Source organism: Coffea eugenioides, chromosome 1 (genome assembly GCF_003713205.1).
Source record: "Coffea eugenioides isolate CCC68of chromosome 1, Ceug_1.0, whole genome shotgun sequence".
NCBI classification, from domain to species: Eukaryota; Viridiplantae; Streptophyta; class Magnoliopsida; order Gentianales; family Rubiaceae; genus Coffea; species Coffea eugenioides.
The window spans coordinates 29754664-29777537 of record NC_040035.1 but is presented as its reverse complement, the minus strand read 5'-3'; the positions used below and the strand labels follow the sequence as shown (position 1 = coordinate 29777537).

At 36.2% G+C, this 22874-nt stretch overlaps 2 protein-coding genes and 1 long non-coding RNA gene across 4 annotated transcripts; 2 read left to right on the top strand and 1 right to left on the bottom strand.

Annotated features, from left to right (window-relative positions):
• Window positions 1–4440: 4440 nt before the first annotated feature.
• On the top strand, window positions 4441–12710 carry LOC113779589. Of its 2 annotated transcripts, none has more exons than XM_027325260.1 (10): window positions 4441–5218; window positions 5759–5889; window positions 6021–6083; window positions 6201–6290; window positions 6422–6587; window positions 7122–7311; window positions 9753–10591; window positions 11140–11754; window positions 11836–11901; window positions 12319–12710. In XM_027325260.1, exons 1-10 carry the CDS (start codon window positions 4646–4648, stop codon window positions 12424–12426), a joined length of 2841 nt encoding a protein of 946 aa, XP_027181061.1. In that variant the 5' UTR covers window positions 4441–4645; the 3' UTR covers window positions 12427–12710. The 2 variants fall into 2 exon arrangements, with proteins under 2 accessions (XP_027181061.1, XP_027181141.1); XM_027325340.1 differs by having other exon boundaries at window positions 4442–5137.
• Window positions 12711–14853: 2143 nt separating this feature from the next.
• LOC113749807 (RNA-binding protein Y14A) lies at window positions 14854–19538 on the bottom strand. Its single transcript, XM_027293704.1, has 4 exons — window positions 19133–19538; window positions 16613–16749; window positions 15960–16105; window positions 14854–15268 (listed from the first exon to the last, which is right to left on the bottom strand). The coding sequence occupies exons 1-4, from the start codon at window positions 19398–19400 to the stop codon at window positions 15223–15225; spliced, it is 597 nt and encodes a 198-aa protein (XP_027149505.1). The 5' UTR covers window positions 19401–19538; the 3' UTR covers window positions 14854–15222.
• A 906-nt stretch (window positions 19539–20444) lies between these two features.
• LOC113750735 lies at window positions 20445–22240 on the top strand. Its single transcript, XR_003464661.1, has 6 exons — window positions 20445–20516; window positions 20663–20738; window positions 20832–20905; window positions 21073–21131; window positions 21930–21996; window positions 22103–22240. It is a non-coding gene; the product is annotated as an uncharacterized LOC113750735 (long non-coding RNA).
• Window positions 22241–22874: the final 634 nt, after the last annotated feature.

Genomic DNA, 22874 nt, shown 5'->3' with positions numbered 1-22874 from the left:
ATTCTGCTCAAATTTCCTTAAATTTTGTACTCATAAAATGTGTTTTGATTGATGACAAAAGAGGGAGAAAATTTGTATATGATGGTTTTATATAAGCTAACTTTGAGGGGTTGTGTAATTTTTAAACACAACATTATTTTTTGTCATATATTGAGGAGGAGTAATATAATTACAAGTGCTCTTCGTATATCAATGTTTCTTAGCTCTCTTTTATTTGAAAAATCATCATTTGGTATGTCATCATAAAAAAGGGGGAGAATGTTGGATTTGATCCTTAATTTTGAAAATAACTAAACAAAATGATGATTTAGACTAATGATTTCACATAAGCAATTATTTAGAACAAGTGCCAAGTCCAACCAAAGAAAGAAAGAAATTGAACTATGTCAAGCAAAAAGGACTAGCATCTATCGGATGTTGAGTTCGGATGCAAGGTAGTGGATCGGACGTCCGATAAACAACAACAACACATCGAACGTAGTGCTTCGGACACAGAATAAAATTGTAAGATGTTGGATATCTAGGAGAATCTACCGAACGAAAGGATCGGACGCAGAATGCTACTATCGGCTGTCCGAAAAAATTCAAGGAAAGAAATCAAGGTCTTTGTTTCTATCGGACGAAGAAGCCTTTGAATGCAATGCAACTTTCGGCTGTCTGATAAAAATTGAGAAGAGCACACCACCTAAGTCTATCGAACGCAAGCATCAGATGCAATCACAGCCACTAGACATCCGATACTCTTAAAGGTTAGTTTCTTCTACATTACACGCATGACCGTTGGAGGAGAAAATGTGGCCTTTTTGAAGACCTATATGTACCACAAAGTCTGTAGTTATTAGAGACTTTGCCTATATCAATTACAAACTCTTAAGAGTCATTTTAGTTAGAAAATAATCTTATTTTACACTTGTAATTATTTGTGAGGTGAAATCATTTTAAAAGCTTTTTAAACTTGACTTTGAGAGGGCTATTCAATTTGTAACTTTGAGAGGGTTAACTAGCGTTAATTGTAGAATCCTTTGGGTCAGCCAAAAATTGTTTGGGGTGAATAAAGGGTGATCCTTCCATCGTACAAGATTGGTTTGCTTTACCAAATTGAAAAAGTTTCATTAGTGGAACAAAATTTCAAGTTTGATTAAACTTGGAAGTTGTTGGTTTGCACTTTCTTATCCCTTTTCTTAATCTCTTATTTTACTTGTCTATTTGTTCTTAATTACTTTATTCTACTTGATTATACTTGGTTGTTGTGTAAACAAGTGATTTGATCACTTAGATAACTTGGTAAATTTTAATTGTGCAAAATTACTTTTAATCCAACTAGATTTTAATTAACCTAATTCACCCCCCACCCCCAGGTTGTTTCAGCCTTTCAGGACCTTACATATACTACTAGGATTAAGCCAATAGTTAGAGGAGAGTTGTTAAAGTTCTCCTCGATATCAAGTTTAGGGTCCGAATTCTAGACCTGTCAGTTGAAGGTGGAAACAGTGTGGAGAGAGCAGAATTAAAAAAATTAAATTTTGACAAAGCCTAGTAAGGTACATTTACGATTGTATGTTTTCCTAATTTATGGTTTACAACATTACTTATTTTTCATTTTTTTTTAAAGTCGCCCTTGGGGCTGTTTCATTTCCTTTTGGTTTGTGGTGCAAAACACTTTTCATCAAGTGGGTCCATAGCCCCTCAACAATCTTCTTAAAGAAGTCCCCTGAAAACTTTTGCTTTTCCTTATTGTACAGGCACGAGCCGCACGGCAACGGCCAGTTTAATAAAAAAATACACCTTTTAGTACGACGGGCGACAGAAAATGTCGTCCCATTGCCGTAATAAACAAGTTTGCATGTGTTGGCTTGTAAACTCGTGTGTTACACGAGAAAGAATCTTGATAAGAATTTTATGTTTTACTTTTACTTGTGACGTATATATAATATATACACACAATTGAAATGGGAAGAGAATGAAGAAATTAACGAGCATACGGGGTGTAAATGAATTTAATTAAATCGAACATCATAATATTTAAATTTATTTTATTATTTTAATGAATTTAAAATTATGTTCAAATTTAATTTAGTTATTTATTGAAATGAACTCAAGTGAGCATTTATGGAGTCAAACTCAAACGAGTTTATATCAACCTGAAATCGAGTCGAATTGCAATAGCTTTGAATTTTTAACCTATAAATTACAATTTTATACAACTTGAGCCAAGTATTAATTGAATTTGAAAGTTTATCGAACATAAAGTAGTGTTCAACTTTAGATAAATTAGTTGGTGAATTAAAATTGGACGAACTCTCGTTGAATTAAACTTGATTCGAATATTGAGTAACATGATTCTTCTTTCAACCCCACGAGTATGGCTGGAAAGGCTAAATCCACACCACTCTAAATTCAAAACTTTTATGTATTATCGCTTGTATCACCAATGTTGAAAAAGGCATGAAATTAATATCGATGGGTATGGATTTAACTCCCAAGAATGTTTATTTTAATTCCCAGAACGTATATTATTATCAACCGCTGAATTATATTTGATTATGAAATGGACCTTCATTCAGATTATGACTTTCCAATCTAGTATACAGCAGTATGCAATAGCATGAATTTTTTTTTCTCTTAAAGATGGAGGAAATGAATATTCAAAAACTTCTTAACGACCTAAATAGTGCACAAGAAAATCATGAAATTAAATAAGGTCACTTGAGAATCAGCTTGACTGTTAAATCCCATTCCTACATTTTCACAATCATCAGAGATTATTTCTAGTGGTAATCAAAGAAACTTCTTATACTAAGCTGCTTAATATTAATCTTACCCCACCAATGAAAAAAAAAAAAAAATGAATCTCCAAAAGTGTTTTCCGCAGCTTACATGTGGACAACAGACCATTAAATATGTAGCAGACACATGAATGAATATCTTGGGACCCAAAAAAAAAAAGAAAAATTTTAAAGAAGTCATAATAGTAGCAAACATCTTTGGAAGTTCATTAAAATATCTACCAAGTCTGGTCACATTCAAGCCCCCACTTGTCTCGCGTCAATTGGGATTCTCTTTCTCCTGATATGACTTTTTCCAGAAAATTGGTTACATATTTCCTCAGCTGATAGCAACTCTTTCCTTCAAAACATTTTTTAAAAAAAAAACCCAGATGTCCAAGTTAGCTTCACTTTCACAATAATTAACCAAGAGGAAACAAATCAAATGGTTGCTTTTGTTACTCGGATTTTAGGGAATATGTACACCAAGTGGGAACATAAAATAATGAATCCTACCCTCTAATTTGATGCCAATTCCTGACTTTATATAGTGAATAACTTTACACAATGAAAGGCCACAATTGTGCTAGCTTTACCATTATATTCTTTAACATTATATTGAGGGAAGTTTAAAGAGACTGTGTATAAGGGACTAGTAGGATTTGATCGCGTGTCAGAACACCTTTTTTAGATTTTTTTCATTGCCGGTAGAGTTTGAATAGAATTTAATCGCGTGTCAGAACATCTCTTTTAGATTTTTTTCACTGCCGGTAGAGTTTGAATTCCCAATCTACGGCCCAAAAAGTGGCTTGGTGACCATTGTACCGAAGCTCAGTAATTTTTACCATTATATTCACAATTTCCAATTTAACTAAGAGCAGAACTTCTGCAGGGCTTGCAGCTAAAGTCATCAAATTAGGTGAGGAAAGCGTCGTAAGTCATAACACGCTAAAAAGTATGAGACAATTTCAGAGAAATCAAAAGACCCCATCAAAGACTTCCAACCATATTGCACATAATTACTAGAGTTGACAAAGGTAGTTAATAGCTAAAACCTATTCTGGCTTGAACGACTCCTTCAGTTCTTGGTTGGACCACAAAATACTACAACTTCACGTCTTTTTTTGACCACAAAAAAAAAAAAAACATACACACGTATCCTTTGTCTTCCCCAGGAGGACGGACACCCACAACTCAAAGTCTCTGGATGAGTTTCTCAGCAAGTGTCATGCAATTTTAGGAGACAATTTAAGACCAAAATTCCCCATTTGAATTTTGTGTGATGGAGATTGAGATTCGAAGAAATTTTGAAAATGTGGTATGTCTCATGGATGAATAGTTAGCCATTGACTGTATTAATGTACAACACACCAGTTGCCAAAAGAAAATATATAATCTTCACTTTTGCGAAGGTAAAATTGAAAAATCAAAAGATCGGCTCTAGATCCTCTGTCAGACAATTATGTGTTACACGTATAAATTACACCCAAGATTAGTTAAACCAACCCAATGAAAAAATATACCAAATAATTCAAGTTTTACACCGTAACAAAGGATCCGCAGCCCACAAGATAGACATAAAAATTCAATGAAGATATCCACATTTACCTCGTTCAACTAATACTGGCAATTATTGAGGTCCCGAATTCAAAGCATATCTTCTTTCTCCACCCCTTAGTTATGTTTGCCAAACTGTGTATTACTACTGCAAAGTATCCCTTGAGCAGTTCACTGAAGTCTCTTCTGCTCTGGCCCATGTGGGACATCCAAAGGTACAAAACAACTGAAATCTCCCCTGATGCTCTCTGCACATCAATGTCATGAGATGATTATGTCGTATCTGTGTGGGATGTCCTACGGACCAGGATTCTAGTGGAACCATGTCTAAGTATTCTTCCATTATTTTCGCTTCGATCATCTTATCATTGAGCTGGTCTGCTGTTTCTGATTTGAGTTTCTGGCACCTGCAACAGTATGTCAGACAGTCTGATCGAAAATTTGAGCAGAAAACCAATCGGTTTTGGGAGTTCCATGAGCAATCCAATAGCTGGGTTGAAGTGGAACTCCCTTTTGATCTTGTTTCTTGTGTCAATGATACTTGTACAAGAGTTGGTTCAGTTGATCATCAGACGATGGACAAGATTGAAGACACAGAAGAACTTGATGTTCCTGAGTCGAAAAGGAGCTCTGAAAAGAAGGATTGTTTAAAAGCAGGGGTAGGGGAAAATTCTAATGCTGTTCTGCCTTTCAGAAAGAGAGTTTCTCTAACAAAAATGTCTGATACATCCATCTGGATTACTGGACCTAGTGGATCAATCTATGAGAGGTTTTGGAACGGTTTGCAGTGGGTAATAGCACCACATGACCTACCAGTAAGTGCAGGGTATGCGATTTCTGTCTTCATTGTTAATCAGATAATTCTTGCTCTCTCAGAGGCAGGGAATCTGTACCAGGTACTAATCTCCGAAGGAAAACACGTTTACATCATCCAAATCTGTAGTCCAAACAGGAATAAATATGAAAGTCTACTGTATAGATGTCATGAAAGATGTCCACAGATGGAACAAGAACAGATTAAAGAAAAGAACAACAGAATGAGTGCCACACACAATTTGCTTCAGAAATTTTAAGATTTTATATTGACTTCAAGAATCAGTCTTGTTACTGCATATCGATCAGTCCTCTATAGGTGTGAGACATTTTCGAGCATCACAAATTCACAAAGCTATTGAATTTGGATTACACAACTGTATAGTTATTGCAACATAGAGTCCACAACAACAGAATGAGTGCCACACACGATTTGCTTCAGAAATTTTAAGATTTTGTATTGACTTCAAGAATCAGTCTTGTTACTGCATTTCAATCAGTCCTCTATGGGTGTGAGACACTTTTAAGTATCACAAATTCACAAAGCTATTGAATTTAGATTATACAACTGTACAGTTTTTGCAGCATAGAGTCCACATTCCTTCTTTTGGATTTTATGACAGATGCAGCTGAATGAAAATGCACATCCAGTTTGGGTTGATTTCACACCACTGATCAATAACAGTACAAGCCATGAAACAGGACAAAGATTTCCCGCCCGAGTAATTTCTGGAGTGACCTCAGAAGATAGGGAGTGAGTAAAATACTGATTTCAGAACATTCCAATTCAAAGCAGATTCATTTGCTGGAAAACAAAGTTCTGTTACAAGCAAAACTTGCCAATTCAGACTCAAGCTAACAATTTGTTTTCCACCTCACCATCAGGAGATTATATTTGTGCACAAAGAATCGATCACTAATAGAACTTATTGGGACTGAACCTACCAGGTGAGACCAGCCGAAAAGGCAGTTACTAGCTATTATACATGCACCTTAACATATCAATGCAAAAAACTGAATTCATGAAACTTTTCCAAGTTATACACTGTTCTTTGTTGTGCACAGATGGAAAAATCATGGTCGACCACCTGGTGCCGATGTTGAAGCAATAGTCGATGCTACTTCTGTTAGACCAGAAGCAGTATTTACTGTAAGGTAAGTTCCCTCTTCCTTACTTTGTTTGGTATGAGGGATGAAAGTAAATATACTGTGGAGATACTACGTTGTCTATATTTATCAAATCTACGCTATTTGTTCATTGATTTGGAGGAGACATGGTGCAACAGTGCTGCAGGAGATCTCTACGAATATGACCAGAATTCTAAGCCAGCATGGAAGAAACACATACAAAAAGAAGGATCAGAACTAGATCTCTCTTTGGCTCCATTGAAAGGTTGCAGCTTCCATGGACTGAATGGACCTACTTCAGTGTCAATCTTTCTTTTAACCAAGGTACTGGATGCTTCATCTTATCAGTCGGATGAGTGAATGATCATAGATTGAGCAATCATTCATATGAAGCATGAATTATAATGAGATGAATACTTTAGAGTAAGTGTCAAGCAGATTCACGAAGATATTGAGGATGACTTGAGGTTTCAAGGACTATGTGAAGCACACAAATGCTTAGTTGGCATAACGAGTCAAAAAACATTCAAGAAGCAGCTGAGGATAGTAAAAGACTTTCCAGAAACAATTAAATCACATCAATGTTTAAGAAAGCCACTGATTCTTGTTCCCACCATTTAACTGCATCAAAATGAAAAGAGAAAGATCTTCCGGTGCTAAAAACTACTCATACCAACTTCTTAAGTATCTAATATTCTGTTGATAGAGTTCCTATTCAATCAAAGGAGAGCCACTGCCTTTTCCCCATACCAAGAAGCAATTATTTTCTTCTTGCAATTAGGTACTTCAGTCTTGTCATCATTTGGCTGGATATGATGTATAGTTCCAATTTTCACCTGTGCTACATGACACGAACAGGGAGGAGACTTGGTTGAGAGGCAATTCCAACAGAGGAAGTGGAAATGGGTTCCCCATGGAAGTCCAAAGGATCATTTCTTGACATCCATCACATGCAATCCTCAAGATGAACCAAATGAGAACCTACATACAATGTTTCTCACTACAGCAGCTGGATTAGTTTTTGAATATCGAATTCCAAAACAATCAGGTACATCACTTCTATGGATTGCCATTTTTCTGAAATAGTTGTTTGACTTTATTAACTAGCGCAGTCTGGGGGAAAGCCAGTTGCTAAGTAGAAATTGAAATGGAGGCCTAATAGGAAAATACAAATATTTTCTAGCTAGAATGAAAACATGAATTGTCTTCCTACTTTTTAGCCAGCATTAAGGTTGAACGGATTTATCTTTGATGGCATGAATCATTTAGTATCCCGAGGAATTGATTTTGATACAATGCAAGATATGCAACATGAGATGGGATTCCTCTTTTATAGATTGCCTTCTATGTATCTTGTTGATTATTTACACCTTTCTTCCATCTACCTACACACATCTTGATATACTTCCAAAGCTCAACCACCCATGTAAGTATACGTGCTGAAAAAAAAAATCCCTTAAGTGTCTGCAGATAACTAAGTATCAGAAACCTGCTAAATGCTAATTTAAAGGAAAGCCTGACCTTTCTCTTGTTTTTTCATGGCTCATTTCCTTATTAGTGATTCTACAAAAATGATGAATATAACAATGAAACTTAGCAGTTGAAATTCCAAATACTACATGATAACATGTTATTTTGATTCCCTGTGACTCTTCATATATTCGCTGCTACGATATTATAATTTACTATAGAATGTTCACCTCTCAGAATTAGCTTCACGTCAAACTAGAGCATATAATTGTGACTCACAGAAACGATCTGAATAAGAATAAGTTCATAAGATTGGAGCAAGACATTTCCTTACGGAGCACAATTAATTATCAAATATAAAGGATTCTAGGAAATTTATGTTGCTGCACACACATAATAACACAGGAAGACAAGCATATCAGCCACATGTACAGTACATGAATGTAATTCTGTCGCTCTGCCATTTGTAACTGAGTTTCCAGCCCGGTGGTGATGACATTACAAGAAGCAGAAGTAATTCATTAGTACAAGAAGGTGACCATGTTTCACTGGCAGAAGAAAATCTCAGCTTTTACTCACTTTCACTCTCTTTCCTCTTTTCCTAATAGTGGTGCATTTTCCCTCTCGTTCTACAACTATATTTACAAATAAGTGACAATGCACCTTATTGTATTAAAAGGGAAAGAACACCAGCTTTCGCTTAACAGCCCTTTAATGTTCAATTTGATTGTTCAATCCATGAAACCCTACGGTTCACAGAGGCAGTGTTGTGTTTCAACCGTACATTAATAGCATCCAAATCCAATTCAATTACACAAGCCTAGTGAATCCTAATAATATAAAAACTTTAAATTTGTGTAATCCGTACAAAGGTTCAACATGCACTTTACTCATATTGCCTCATTTCATTTCATTTCAAGATAACCATTTGTAATACCATACCTCCTGCATTTCAAGATAGCTGGCTCTATTATAACAATGCCCTAAGGTTTCAGTAATATGCAGATTTATCAGAATCCAATGACAAGTCTGATCAACAAGTTTGCCTTATATGCGCCTAGGCTATTGAAAAAAGAGTTCCTTTTAATTTCTGATAGAGAACTAAAACTTTTGAGGTATCTACATATAAGTAACTAGACAGACATTCCAAGCACTGTAATTAGCATGTATCAAGTGTCATCGACTGTTGAAGATGTCTGCATCTGTAAGATAAACTTCTGAAGTGAGGAAACTGTGTTGAGAAAATTCTTTGATCTTATTAGCATTCTTATGAAGATGTTCAAATCTTTTGGCAGGCCAAAATCTTTTGAACAGATACTAACTTCTTTATATCACAAATTAATAACTATAACACATGAAATGTCACAAAACACGCACTAGTCCTGAGATAAGAGATTTTTTCACAAGATCAAGTAATGAGTTAAAGGAGGATTGATTTGAAGAAAATTAAGCCAAGTTTGTTTAGTCTTTGATAACCCTTTGTCTCAGTCAAGCGAACATGAAAGCCAAGCATTTTTATTAGGCAGCCCAGGTAAGGGAAGCTTTTCTCTTATTTTAATTGAAGGGGTGGTGAGAGTTTAACTTTCTAGCGGCGTACTTCTGTCTCAGAAAAAGTTTTTTTTAATCTACTTGTCAAACCATTCTCCATTTAGATAATGAACTGAGACCTCTTTCTTTGTATCCAACTTTATGATTAGACAGAGACCTAGCCAAAGTGTTCTATCCTATAGAAAAGGAAAATCTTTTGCAATATACAATGCATATTGGAAATCGCCACAGGATGCCAAGTTTCAAGGTCAACCAGATTGCTACATCTATTTCCTGACCACTCCAGCCATCTAAGGAGGCAGGACTAAAGAACTTGTAACAAATCACATACCCATGTGCAGATTATCATACATGCACAATGCATGTCCATTTGTGTCTCTTATTGAGGAAATCAGTTATCAATTGCAATGGAAAACTCGAAAGATTAATTGAACTACAATCTTGATGTCAATATATTTTATGTGAAGACAGGTGCATCCCAGGAGAACCAAATTCTAGAGCATTGGGTGAATCACATTCATCCTTCAAATGCAAAAATAGCAAAACGAATTACAGGGCTCCAATTGCAAGTTGGCAGAATGATTTTTCCATTAGATGATGGAAGGCTTTCAGAATTGCATCTACCAGGTATTGGTGGTGAAAGTTCGGGACCAAGTCAGCAGATTAATGCCCGGAGAAGAGTATCCCCCAAGTATGTATGGTCCATATTAGATGCTCCAGAAACTGAAGGATGGAATGCAGAATACTGTACTGAAGAATATGGACCTACAAATTGCATTTCAGGGATGAAAGAGGAAACCAATGATGAAGATCTTACAGGATTAATATCAAGAAGGAGAAAAGGAATTAGTTCACAACAAAACTACTTATTACTTGGCATATCTGGCAGCAGCTCAACCAAGACCTTAGAAGATCATAGTATAGCAGATCACTCGATTACCAAAAACTTCCGTCTCAGAGCAATGCATGGAGGAAAATCCTTCTTCCTGATAACAGATGAGGGCCTGACATTTGAATACCTAAGTGCCGAAAATGTGTGGTTCTGGTTGAGGCACGAGCATTCAACAGCCATCAGGGGCGCAGTCGGAAACTACAATGGAAGTTTGTATTTGATTGATGAGTATGGAAGTCTGTTTATTAGAGAAAGAAATGGAAATGAACTAGCATGGATAAATTGCACTGCCATAAAGAAAGGAAGACAAGTGATTGGAGGTCCACCATGGGATGGCATTCCTGGAAAGACACAGAAAGTAACAGCAACTGATGCACTCTTTTTTGTCAGCAGAAGTGGAAGGTTATTACAGCTAACTGTAAGTTGCATTATGCTTTAAATTTGAATCTTATATTTTGACAAGGTGGTTTCAAACAATTGAGATATAATTATCTTCAACAAATTGTCCTTGGGATGAAATCCTCCAACAAGTTCTTTCAGTACTTTGATGGAATCACTTATGTAAATAGTTTCAGAATGTCCATCAATTTTCGAGATGAAGAAATCAATCCAAATGTTGTTTTTTCTTTTCATCCATTCTTATGGAATCAATGCTCACTTAATCAGCCATAATGTTGCAACCCTGTATTTCTAATTATTTGAAATAGATCAGTAATCAAAATTTTAGGCCTCTGATCATCTGTCAACAAGTCAAAATTAGAACAATAATGAAGATTATCACAAGGTGAGCATGAAAAGAAAGATATATCAAGTGATTCAGTGGTCAATAAGCCTCGTGAAAGTAAAATTTTTCATTTCTAATAACTGGTTGATATTTTTTAGCGAAATCACAAAACAAAAAGTCTTGTTTTTCTGCTCAGACAAGTTCACTGCTGATAGCTATAAAGTATAACTACTTCTGTATAGGTTGCATTGAGAAAGTTCAAATGGAAAGATTGTCGAAACCCACCAAATACTAAGATTGCTTGCATAGCTGATCAGGAGGCTCTCAGAGAAAAAATAGTGTTTGTTATCGGGAGGAATGGTCGACTGTACCAGTACAACAAGGTTACAGAGCTTTGGCATGAGCATTACCAGTCTCAACACTTAGTTCTATCAAGATTGCCTGGAACAGCTATGAGGCCATCACCTTTATCATTAAAGGGTTCTCTTTTCATGCTTTCTGAAAATGGTGGACTAGTTGAATATCACTGGAATCAGTTAGACGGTTGGAATTGGGTGGAACATGGAACACCAAATAGTAATGTTACATTAGTTGGTTCACCAGGACCTTGCTTTGAAGGTGGCCAACTATTTCTGATTGGTTCAGATGGTAATGTTTATCTTAGGTTCCTGGACCAAGCAACATGGAAATGGAAGAACTGTGGCTTTCCATACACTGAAACTAAGGTGGATGCGGATCAAAAGCAGATTGGAGAAGGAAATGGAAACAAAGATATCTGTATCAATGAAGAAATTGAAACCAGCTTTGAGAAACTAGCAGAGAACTTGCAAGCTATTAACAAAAATTGTGATCCTAAGGTGAATGACTCATCAGTATCAACAAAACTTACACATACAAAATGTCTTATTTCCTCTGACTTCTTAGTGAACAATATGCAGGTGGAGTCTACACGTCCAATTTCATTTGCAGAAACCTCAGTCATATTTGAGCTAAGAGATGGCAGAGTAAGCAATCTAATTCATTGCCTACTCTAAGTTTCGTATCGTACCTAGTGCATCTAATTATCATCTGCTAACTATTACAACAGCCATACACTGGTGACGGTAAGACTGAAACTTCCAACATGCAACATAAGAACACTTGAATAATGAGAAATGTTATAAAGATCTACCTCTTTTGTAAATGCAGTTTATGATAGGATTAATCTTCTTACAAGTAACACATTGTGAAAATTTAAGTGACAGCACACAGACTTCGGTTGGAATTCTTATGCTTCTCTAAGAAAATCATAATATTTCAACATTTTCATCTCCAAACAAAGTAAACATATTAAATCTTGGCTTTGAGTATTTTGAAAATGTACAAGTTTAAACTCAAGTCTTCTACTTGATAGTGTTGCTGATGGAATTGATTCATGACAGTTGGCAGAGTTGCAGAAAACTGGAGATGCAAACTGGGCTTGGTCACGTTCCATTGGGACTCCCACAAGTTTATGCCTAGCTAACTATTGGACAACTTTGGCTTCATAAGATAAAAATGCCTTATTCAATACAAAAAAGGCTAGAACAGTTCACAGCATAGCAAAATACACATTTCGATAGGTTGCAGTATGAAAATGTTGTACAGTCTCTAGAGAAGGATATTTACAGAAATATTATACTGAATGGAGTTTTTCTCTATTTCTTTTCTTACTTATTCTTATGTATTCCTCCATCACAGAGAAGCACAGAACAAGAATGTAATCAGCTGTAAAGCAGTAATGCAAAGGAAAGGTACACAAAATGATAAATAAAATTTGGGTGTATTTATTGTATGAGCTTCAAGTTTATATCTCTTCCAGCATAGAGAATTTCTTTAATCTTTATGCTGAGGTCCTTAAACATTTTCGTTTCATTTGATAGTTGAGGTCTCTAAATGCTTGACTGAAATTCTTGGAATCTGGTACTTGAGAAAAGAGAAAAATCAGTGTGTTGGAAATTAAGTTTCTGAATTTCTTAGCAGAAGCTACAAATGAATCCTGATGCAAGTCTGCATTACAGTATCAGCTCATCAAGATTAACATTAATCTGATGAAACAGAGAGACTAGAGTTAAACTGTGTTAAGATTGTAGTAACCATTGTCTGTGGCTGGGATAACAGGCTAACAGCCAATCCCAGTACAGACTCTTCACAGGACCGTTCTGACTTTCAGCTGTATAGTTATTCTACTTTATTGCTCTCTTTTCTGCAAGAACAAAGAGCTATGCTATGCTCAACAAGCATTTGATTGATAGAAACATTCAAGGATGAAGAACCATTACAAGGACAATGTGCTCCTCAAGGTATGTGTCCTCAAGTGTTTCCACAGTATGAGAAAATTCATACGAAGCTGCAGTTTTAGAGCAAGAAGTATCCCTTCAGGGCTTCACAATTCTTTGTGGACATATTATTGTTCCATTATCAGAACCCTCTCAATTGCCGGAGTCATTGAGTCGGTTTTGAAGCAAGGTTAAGTACATTGTGCATCATCTCACGGCCTAAATTGTGACAGTGTTTCACATTTCTCTATTGCTAGGAAAGCCATGTGAATGGAGATCAAGAGCACATGATTAAGTCAAGTCTTTGGATCAAGCAGAGTTAGGAGTTTGGATGGCATAACTTCATCTAATATCTTCAAAAACAATTGAATATTTTATAGTGAGATGGCTTCATAGCATGTTAAATATTTAGTATTTTCTTGTGGTTGTATAGTTTGTTACTTCTTATACAATTTGATATACAATCATATAACAGTATTATATGTATAAATTTTATTCATACACACCAACTTAATATATAAATTTAATTCACTAAGTAATCGTATACCAAATTTTGAAGAAGTACTACAATCGTTTATAATTGCACTAAATCTAACCCTACCTATCCAAACATCTCGCAACATCATTTCACCATGACCACACAAATTGCCCCAATCCTTCCTAACACTGTTTCACTATGATTCATACTTTGTCAATTAGCTGTTTTGAGCACTAAAATTTTTTGCGACCAGAAGGAAATGCCCTTTTAACCCTATTTATTCTGTAGTAAGTGACGTAATGGATCTCACCAGAGACTAACAAAGATGTCTACATGAGCTCTTTTTACTACAATACGGTAGACTAACAAGACGTCTACATGGGCTCCTTTTCCTACAATACAGTACATCACTTCTGCCTGGAAAATGCCAAATCATTGTGTCCAAAATAACCACGACATTAAGTTGAAGTTTAATTGGCATTTGTTAAGACGTTGGTTTGCCCGAAATAGACTGAGCATGGCCCCTTCCATACGATGGGAAAATTATCAACTTATGTTTTGAACTATATATGTAATTTCTTGACGATTTCACTGCTGTTACATGAGGGTGATATACGGTTTGTTGGCCAAAAAGATCAAGAATGGGTTTACTTAGAAATTAAACATTTGTCTGCATAATTTTGTTGAGAGACTTCATCTCAAGCCAAAAGCAACCCTTTTTTTTTCTTTTTTTTTTTTTGGGTCAAAGTGTCGCTACCACCAACGAAGAACTTTGAGGATACAGTCTCAAATTATAAGCCAAAGACAAACTAAAAAGACTACAATTACAATACATCCTATCGCTAAAACATTCTTTTCGCATACTGATAGTTAATTCTTTTCAGAAATGAACAAATAGGGAGAACAATTTGTCAACTAGACAGAGACCAACTCACGCAAACAACCCTAGGCCAAAATATCTACTAAGCTGCAAAACATCACACGATTAAATCAGCAGGCTCCAGAGCCTATGATCCTCAAATCATTCATGAGTGGCACCACCTTTCACTTGAAAAAACCCAAGCACAATCATAAATCTCCCTTACATGAGCGCCAATCTTCCCATGAGATAAGAGCTTGGTTTTTTCTGGAAATTTCCCCAGCAATTCCAACATGGAAGGAAATACTAGACACGAGAAGAGTCATCCGATGCAAGCATGAAAACATTTTACTAGCTAGGAGAAGAAGAGAACAAGACAAGCAAAGCAGACAAGGTAAACAACCAAGCCCCATCTAATCTGACAGCATCAGCAAAAGCGACAGAAATCACTCATTTGTTCACATAGACTCCTGAATAAAATCAATCCTATGCCATCCTAAAATGGGTGGCCAAATAAAATTGCAGCACAATCAAGAGAATCTCAGAGGCCTCCACTGCAGCAATAAACAAAGAGCAGAAAGGAAATTAACAGTATCCTCCAGCTGTAATCATACAAAATTAGTTAACCAGCATACATAAGGGCTTCTTTCTCTTAACCCATATCGGAACCTCAAACATCAAAAGGAAGTGATTAAAATCTTCTCCTTGGGCTTCTAGAGCGATGACCACGTGGAGATCTGCAAAATTTAGACCCAAAAAGTTAAATCTCACAAGTAATTCCAATGCTCAACTCTTAGTATCCTACACTAATATGACATACACATGTTCAAGACCAAAAACATTAATCACATCCCAATATCGCTTGTCATCCAAAGTGCAAAACATCCACCTCATAACTCATTTGTTGAAGAAACTAAAAAATTATATGACTTCACACATCCAAGGTCAGAACAAATGGGAGACGAGAATATCCACCATAGCAGGAAAAGATGCTAATTCCCCACAAAGATCATCCAGTCTGGAAAATTGCTAACTTGAAAACGAAATTGTGATTTGTTACTTCTAAGTGGGAAAAGATGCAAACAATGTCAGGCAAAAGAAAAAACCCTAGAAAACTGATTCTCAAACCTGGTTTCCCAAAAAAAAAAAAAAGGGTACCATAAACTGGCTTTGCAAAAAATACCAGTTGAATGAAAGAGAAAAGAAACAGCACTTTTGACAATAATAGAAACACCCAAAGACCACATAATTCTACAGTCATCATGATTTTCAAGTATTCATGTAACAGGAAATACACATACATACTACTATATTTGTTCATTTTAATGTCATCTAACATATGCAGAATTACACACTAACAAAGCCTTATTGACCTGCAACGTTTATGGCATAAATTAATAAATCAAATTAGATGTTCTGCAAACATACCTCCTCCTCATATTCTTCCTTTTAAATGGACCTTTGCTGAATGCCCAATCAACATGTATAGTGTGGGTGTAGAATTCAGTTCCATCCATTTCGTGTATGGCTTTCTCTGCTTCTTCGCGGTCCTCGTACTCAATAAGTGCATAACCCTGCACAAACCAATTCAATATTAATTCTTTTGCCACCCCAAAAAAAAAAAAAAAAAGTCCAAGGAACAGCAAACAAAGTCACGTAAAAGACTCAAGGAAACCGCCAACACAAAAATGAGAAGCAGAAGAAAATATGTCTTTGTAAGTGAAGATAGAGTTCATTACACAAACACATGAGCCCTTAGTGAACAAAATCTAATTTCAAGTAAAAACAACTTATATATTTAGTAGCAAGGCAAAAGATTCAGAGATGCACGACAGAAAAGTGTGTTCCAATTATGTGGTACATGTTAGGGCATATATAGTGCGATCTATGAGCAAACTCCCAGGCTTTTAGCTGCAAAGAACAAGACTGTATAATTCATTATCTTTTCCTCAGCTAGCTATTTTACTTTTCTGGGAGTTTGTAGAGGGTCCTGAAGTTCATGATTGACAGGAAATTCAATTCTATTTTAGAAGAGAAGCTAGACTAGAAAAATATTCTACACCTTACAAATTTATGCTTACCTTGACAAATCCAGTCCTGCGATCAAGATTCAAATGCAAGTTTTTAATCTCTCCAAACTCACGAAATGCATTCAACAGCTCATCTTCTTGTAACTCTTCATGAACTCCAGTAACCAATATAATCCATCCTTCGATTGCTGCATAAATCATTACCAACAAAATTTTTATTAGCATTTTAAATTTTTCAAAGAATAACCCTAAATCCAGAGCATCAAAGGTAAAGGCCACTACGTAATAAAGCAAAAGCCTCCAAGAGTTTGATAATGTGGTCATTCCATCTTTTTTTTTATTTCTTTTTTGCAATACAATATAAGTAAATGCATTAATAGGCCAATTATGTATTACAGTTTTGACCTTCTAGGAAAGTCATGCATAATTATTGTAAATTAACAAACTTTATATAAATAATTCAATTTCCCACAACATATGTTTCATATTTCATCCTTTCTCCATTTATTGCCCAACTTAGTGACCAATTAACCTGGGCAGCTAATTTGACTGATGCACATATAAGTTCATTATTTCATGAAAAAACTCAATACATTTGAGGCCATTCAATGCACATGAGAATAAAAGGGCTTTAAAAAGGCAGTCTCAACGGAAGCAAGAGCTACACTATGAGCAAAAACCATTTTCAGTTTTCCTTTGTCAAAGAATGGGATAGCAGCAGCTTTTTAAACCTTCAGAAAATTGAAACCCAAATCATAAATTTTGTAATTTCCTTGACAAGTATAAACAGCCTTATGATTAAAATCCTGAATGTGATTCTAATGCAGAATAGGCAACAGGAGTAGTTAGATTTTGCAGGCTGGCTGCATGTTGTCAAGACCATTGAAATGTACTGGTCCAAAACATTTCATCACTCAAAGGGAAAGGAAGATTCCTTAGTATCTGCTCACACTGGTTGCGATCCTGAATGTGATTCTAGAGCAGAATAGGCAACAGGAGTAGTTAGATTTTGCAGGCTGGCTGCATGTTGTCAAGACCATTGAAATGTACTGGTCCAAAATATTTCATCACTCAAAGGGAAAGGAAGATTCCTTAGTATCTGCTCACACTGGTTGCGACACATTCCCCTTAAGCAAATGCCTCAGTAAGGAAAAACAGGGCTTTTGCTCATTATAGGACTTGATCAAACATATCACCACATTAAAGGGTCCTCTTGGATGGTGTATTCTATGGATGTTTGCCTGAAATTTTATTGTAGCTCACTATAGCCGTCTTAGGAAAATATTGATGTTAGTCTGCATGATGTGGGAATGTTGGGGGAGGGTGCTGGTAGAAGAGGGAAAGGGGTGCGTGTCATTGGGCATTTTGGGGTGTTTTTTCTAGCGTTTCTGTTCTAACAGGTTTCTGTAGATATGTACACCTACTAAAGTATAAATGTCCATAATGGGACCACACTAACACAGTACATACTCTGTTCAAAACTTATTGTACCAGATTGAAGCTAGAGAAACTAATGACACAGCTTACTGCTCAAACTGGGTTATGATGAGAACACAAATCCTAAGCTTCCCCTGCCAAAGCCTAGACCTCTTCATTGATTATAACTGTGGCTGAACATAAAGTAAATGAAGCAACACCACCACATAACGCTACTTATAACTGGACTTTCCGGTTCTTTTTTATCTCAATCCTACAAACAACGCCAACATACGGCTTCCAAAAGATTCAACCAAAAACCTTGAAATATATATGAACCTGTGCATTTTCCCCATTGGTCCCATTGCCTTCATACATGGATAACAATGATGCCCAATCAGGACATATTAATTGCTACGAACACATTACCCATAGTACAGAAAAACAGTCACCAATGTTGAACAAGAAGTATTTACTAAAAGCTTGTCAAAACAAAAGGCTGAACTAACAACTAACAGCCAAAAAGAAGATGTTACTGTGTAAAACCAGTAAGAGACAAACGTCCATAATGTCCTCCCACAACTCCCAGAAAGACTTTCTCAGAGCATCACGATCACTCAAAACCCCAGAAGAATACTACTCCCAGATCCTTTCTGTCTTCATACTTCCATGTGCTGCTCAAAACAGATCATTATAAATAAAATTATGATCCCAAATATTACCCGCTCACACATCATAGCACATGTACACGAATTACGCTTGTATTTTTGCCTATATGAAGAGAGGTTTATATATGGTGCTTTTGCACCAAAACCACCAAGAAAGCCGGATTAAGACTTAATTCTCCAAATTCGTTTCTTCTATTCTCACAAAGTACTACGTTTTTCACAACTTCCAAGCAACCAAAAAAACCAATTCTTAGCACCAATTGATAATGGAAAGAAAAAACGGAGACGAACACAAAAAAAAAAAATAACAAGTAAAAATTCAGAAATACAACACCTTTCTCCTCCCCACAAAAAAAGTCATAAAACCTAGCGACCCAGCAGGACAAAAAAAAGCCAAAAATTCCCAAAACAGCAAAAAAAAAAAAAAACCCCCCAAAAATGCGCTACTACTGGAAAAAATGTAAAGAACGCCGAAAATTGAACTAACATCGTTCAGGACCAGGGCCGCCTTCGGAGTCCAGCGAGTCAAAAGGAGCAGACATGCGAGCATTTCGGTCAGCAGTGGTGGCCTCCTCACGGAAGCCGCGGCCTTTAGTCTTCTTAGCGGCGGAGAAGGAGGAAGAGGAGCCGCCGGTGATGGCGGACTTGAGCTTAGGAATTGGTGCCCGAGGCGAAGCCGCCCCGTCGACGTCCTCGTCCATCAAATCGTCATCCTCCGGCTCGAAATCCACCGCTTCCACCTCCGGATTAGCCATTAAAGCTGGTCACGAAATAGTAGTATCACTCTCTCGAGAGGGAGACTTCTTTAGGGCAAGATTTTATTTTGGGGATTTTAAAGAGGAAAATAGGGGCGAAAAACTTCAAATTGATTAAAAGTTTTGCCGAATTTTTTTGAAGGGTGAATTGTAGATTAGGATGGTGTTTCAAGCCCATGATGACTATGTTGTTTTACTTTATTACCCTTTCCAGATTTGTTCATAAGGAAAAATTGTAGTTTTGGTCCCCAATCTTTAACCCATGCGCGAATCTAGTCCCCAATCTATTTGTCAAAGCAAATACGGTCTCCAATCTATTCAATTTTGCATGAAAGTGAGCAATTGACAGATTTCATCCAATTATTCAGGGAATAACGATGAGTGCAGTCATGTGCCTCCGTATAAAAACCTTTTATCAACATAAGTAGATAAAGAGCCGAAGGGCTGTGATGAGCTGGAGGTTTTCGTCGTCCTCTCACGTGGCCGGCATGTGGATTGGAAGCATTATGTTGTTCGCGCATCGCGCGTTAGCTTCCCATTAGACCTTCTTCTAACCCTAAATCAAACCCAACCTCTGAGGCACCGCTTCTCATCTTCTCCTCTTCCTTTTCTTCTCTATTTTCTCTCCTCTTCTCCTCAGACTCTCTCCGTTCCTGTCCTTTTCCTCCCTCTCTCTCTCTCTCTCTCTCTCTCTCTCTCTCTCTCTCTCGTGCTTTCGCTCGTATTTATTCTTGATTCCACGACCTCTGAAAGCTTCAATAAAACCTCCAGACGAGTGAAGATCCGCACAAGTCTAGATTAGTAGTTCATTTTGGAATCTCATTACTTGATTCGATGTTAACCCTGATTTTGTTTCTCTTAACTTTTGCCGGTGATTTCGCTTGTGAAGGCCACCAAATTTCTCATTTTCTCTAAAATCTGGCCTCAAACAACCCTTTCCATTCCAACACATGGGCGGGTCAACAGAATCCTAATCAACAGTAAGCTCTCAAGCTTCGCCCACCGCCGCTTTGTTCTTCTTTTTCTTCCCCGTGTTGCGCCGTTCTTTGCAGATGCTTGTAGATCGATAGTTGATTGCGATTTGTGTGTGAAAAGTGCAGGTTAAGGAGGGAAAAGGTAAGAAGAATCAGCAGCGATGGTGGTGCCTTTGCTTTCTTGCTTTCTCTATATCTGTTTTTTCGTTATTTCTCCCAATTCCATATTGAACTTAGAAGTTGCCGAATCAATATTTTCTCTAAAATGTATTTTTTTCCATGAAACAGAGATGACCAGTGGGATGCTGCTCGTGGAATTCTTAGTATCTGATCTCATCAATTTTTTGGGTTTTCTTTTATAGTGGTATGGCCAAACCTCTTTGGGTTTTTTGTCTCCTTTCTTATCTAATCTTTTTCTCCTCTACTCTTTTATTATTTTTATCAATTTCATGCGCAGGTGCTGCAATTGGACATTTCTTTGGTTCTTTTCGCTCGCACGCTTGTCTCATCAATTTATTGGAAGTGGTTCAGGTTGTTATGGGATAATGTAATGAGTTTACGTTTCTTTAGATTGAGGCTGATTTACAGATGGTAATTTATAATTCTTCAGTTTTTTATCACTCCCCGTCTACTTGAAATAAATTTTGAATTCAGACTTAATTTTTGTTTTAAACCTGTTTTCTTTTTTTTTTTGGCAGAATTCCATGTTCAGGATGGAAAAAAACTACTTGATTACGTGGCTGAACATATTCAATAGGTGAGTTTGTGAATTCTCATTATTTAGGATTTTGACCATTCTTAATGATTGTTTCTCAACCATATACTTTTTATTAGCTTTAATCTGAATCGGATGGAGTTGTCATGGTCTTATCTGTCATTTAGTCTGGTTAGTGGAGATGGTTTGTTTGACTTTCAAGAGTGTTTTAAGAAGTCCTATGTTTTTTATAAAGTGGCTGTGTATTTCCACTATAATTTGTAAATTAGTTGTTAAATATATGGTTAGTGTTTTATATCTTGTTGTAGCGCTTGAAAATTGTCTAGCGGTCCTTAGGATTCCATCTCTTGGTGCTGATTGGTTGGCTTTTTTATGAATGTCTCATGGAGTTTGTACCATGACCAATCATATGTAGTTGATCACCTTGCTTATGAAAGGGAGTGGTATTTGCTACATGCAAAGTAAAAGAACCTTTTGAGCATCCAAAGAGGCTTTGATTTTGTCAGTGATAGAACAAGGATTTGCTTAATATGAATTAACAATTCTATTCTGTACCAGAGCTTGAACATCATCTTCCTTAAATTGATGACTTGAAATTTTGTCTAGGGATTTTATTAGCTAGAGACTATGCAAGAGCTCTTGCATGAAATTTCATTAGTGTTAAGATTGGTAAAATCACGTAGGACACTACAAATTTGACTACATTGATGGCACATATCTTATCCAATTACTGTTTTAATATTTGTAGAAATTTTACACTGTCTTTAAATTGTTTTTCAGTAGTCTATGATGCAAGAGGAGGATTCCTAAAACTAATAGATTTGTAGATGTAAATTACAGCTCCAGTAGCTATTAGCTGTTGAGGAGTTAGGTCTATCTTTGCAAATGCTAATATCATCAAAGAATGGTATGGCATACATTACAACTGAACTTTATTACATTATTGTTGCCACACATATGTACTAAAGTAAAGTCATCCATTTTAAATCTTTTTTCTTTGAATTGGCAATCAGGAAGCAAGAGGTAGAGCAATACCAAAGAAAAATTCAGTTGTAAGCAAGTTCTTTACAATATATTATGAGTATACAAGAGAGTTGCAGGTTTAAATTGTATTCACTGTTTCTGAATTGTTTTGAGCTATCTATGTGATTGGCCATACCATTCTTGAAGAAGGCAAAATACTTGTTTTACAATATATTATGGTGAACACAAATCTCATTTTATCTTTCCATACCTATCTGTGTGATATCGCAGGAGTGTTTCTTTTACTGCTTTTGTCTTCCTATTATTACCTACTAATCTGTTTTACTATCAGATGTATGAAGTCAAGCCTTGTGTATGGTTTAGTGGTTATCTTTTTGGCAGGTACATTTAGACTTGTGTGACTAATTTTGTTAAACGGTTAGACTGGTTTGTTTTATATAATTACAATAGGAATGACATTGATAGTTTGATCACAGGTACTTTTTGTTTGATTGTTACCTATTAATATATTTGTCTCAATAGTAGACACATGAATCCAGAACTGTCTTGTGATTTAGTAGTTATTTATATTCTAGGTAGGCATTTTGAAACTTGTATGCCCATTTTTGTTAAAGTGTCTACCTCAGCTTGCTTTATAATGCAGAAAAGTCATTGCTAATCTGACCATAATTATTTATTTGATATCTTTGTGGCTATATAGGTATAGTTTTTAAGCTTTTGTTCTCTATCTTTTGTCTTTTTCTTCATTTTGTTCCCTTCAGAATTTTGCTTTTAATGACTCTGGTATGTTATTTTTGTTCC

Bases quoted from the DNA above. Each gene is read 5' to 3' on its own strand.
- LOC113779589 (XM_027325260.1), top strand. From the start codon at position 4,646: ATGTCTAAGTATTCTTCCATTATTTTCGCTTCGATCATCTTATCATTG. The intron at 6,084-6,200 runs GTGAGACCAGCC...TGTTGTGCACAG, and splicing joins ATTGGGACTGAACCTACCAG to ATGGAAAAATCATGGTCGAC. The intron at 6,291-6,421 runs GTAAGTTCCCTC...ATGGTGCAACAG, and splicing joins GAAGCAGTATTTACTGTAAG to TGCTGCAGGAGATCTCTACG.
- LOC113749807 (XM_027293704.1), bottom strand. From the start codon at position 19,400: ATGGCTAATCCGGAGGTGGAAGCGGTGGATTTCGAGCCGGAGGATGAC. The intron at 16,750-19,132 runs GTTAGTTCAATT...TGATTTATGCAG, and splicing joins CGGCCCTGGTCCTGAACGAT to CAATCGAAGGATGGATTATA. The intron at 15,269-15,959 runs GTATGTTTGCAG...TAAATTTTGCAG, and splicing joins AGGAAGAATATGAGGAGGAG to ATCTCCACGTGGTCATCGCT.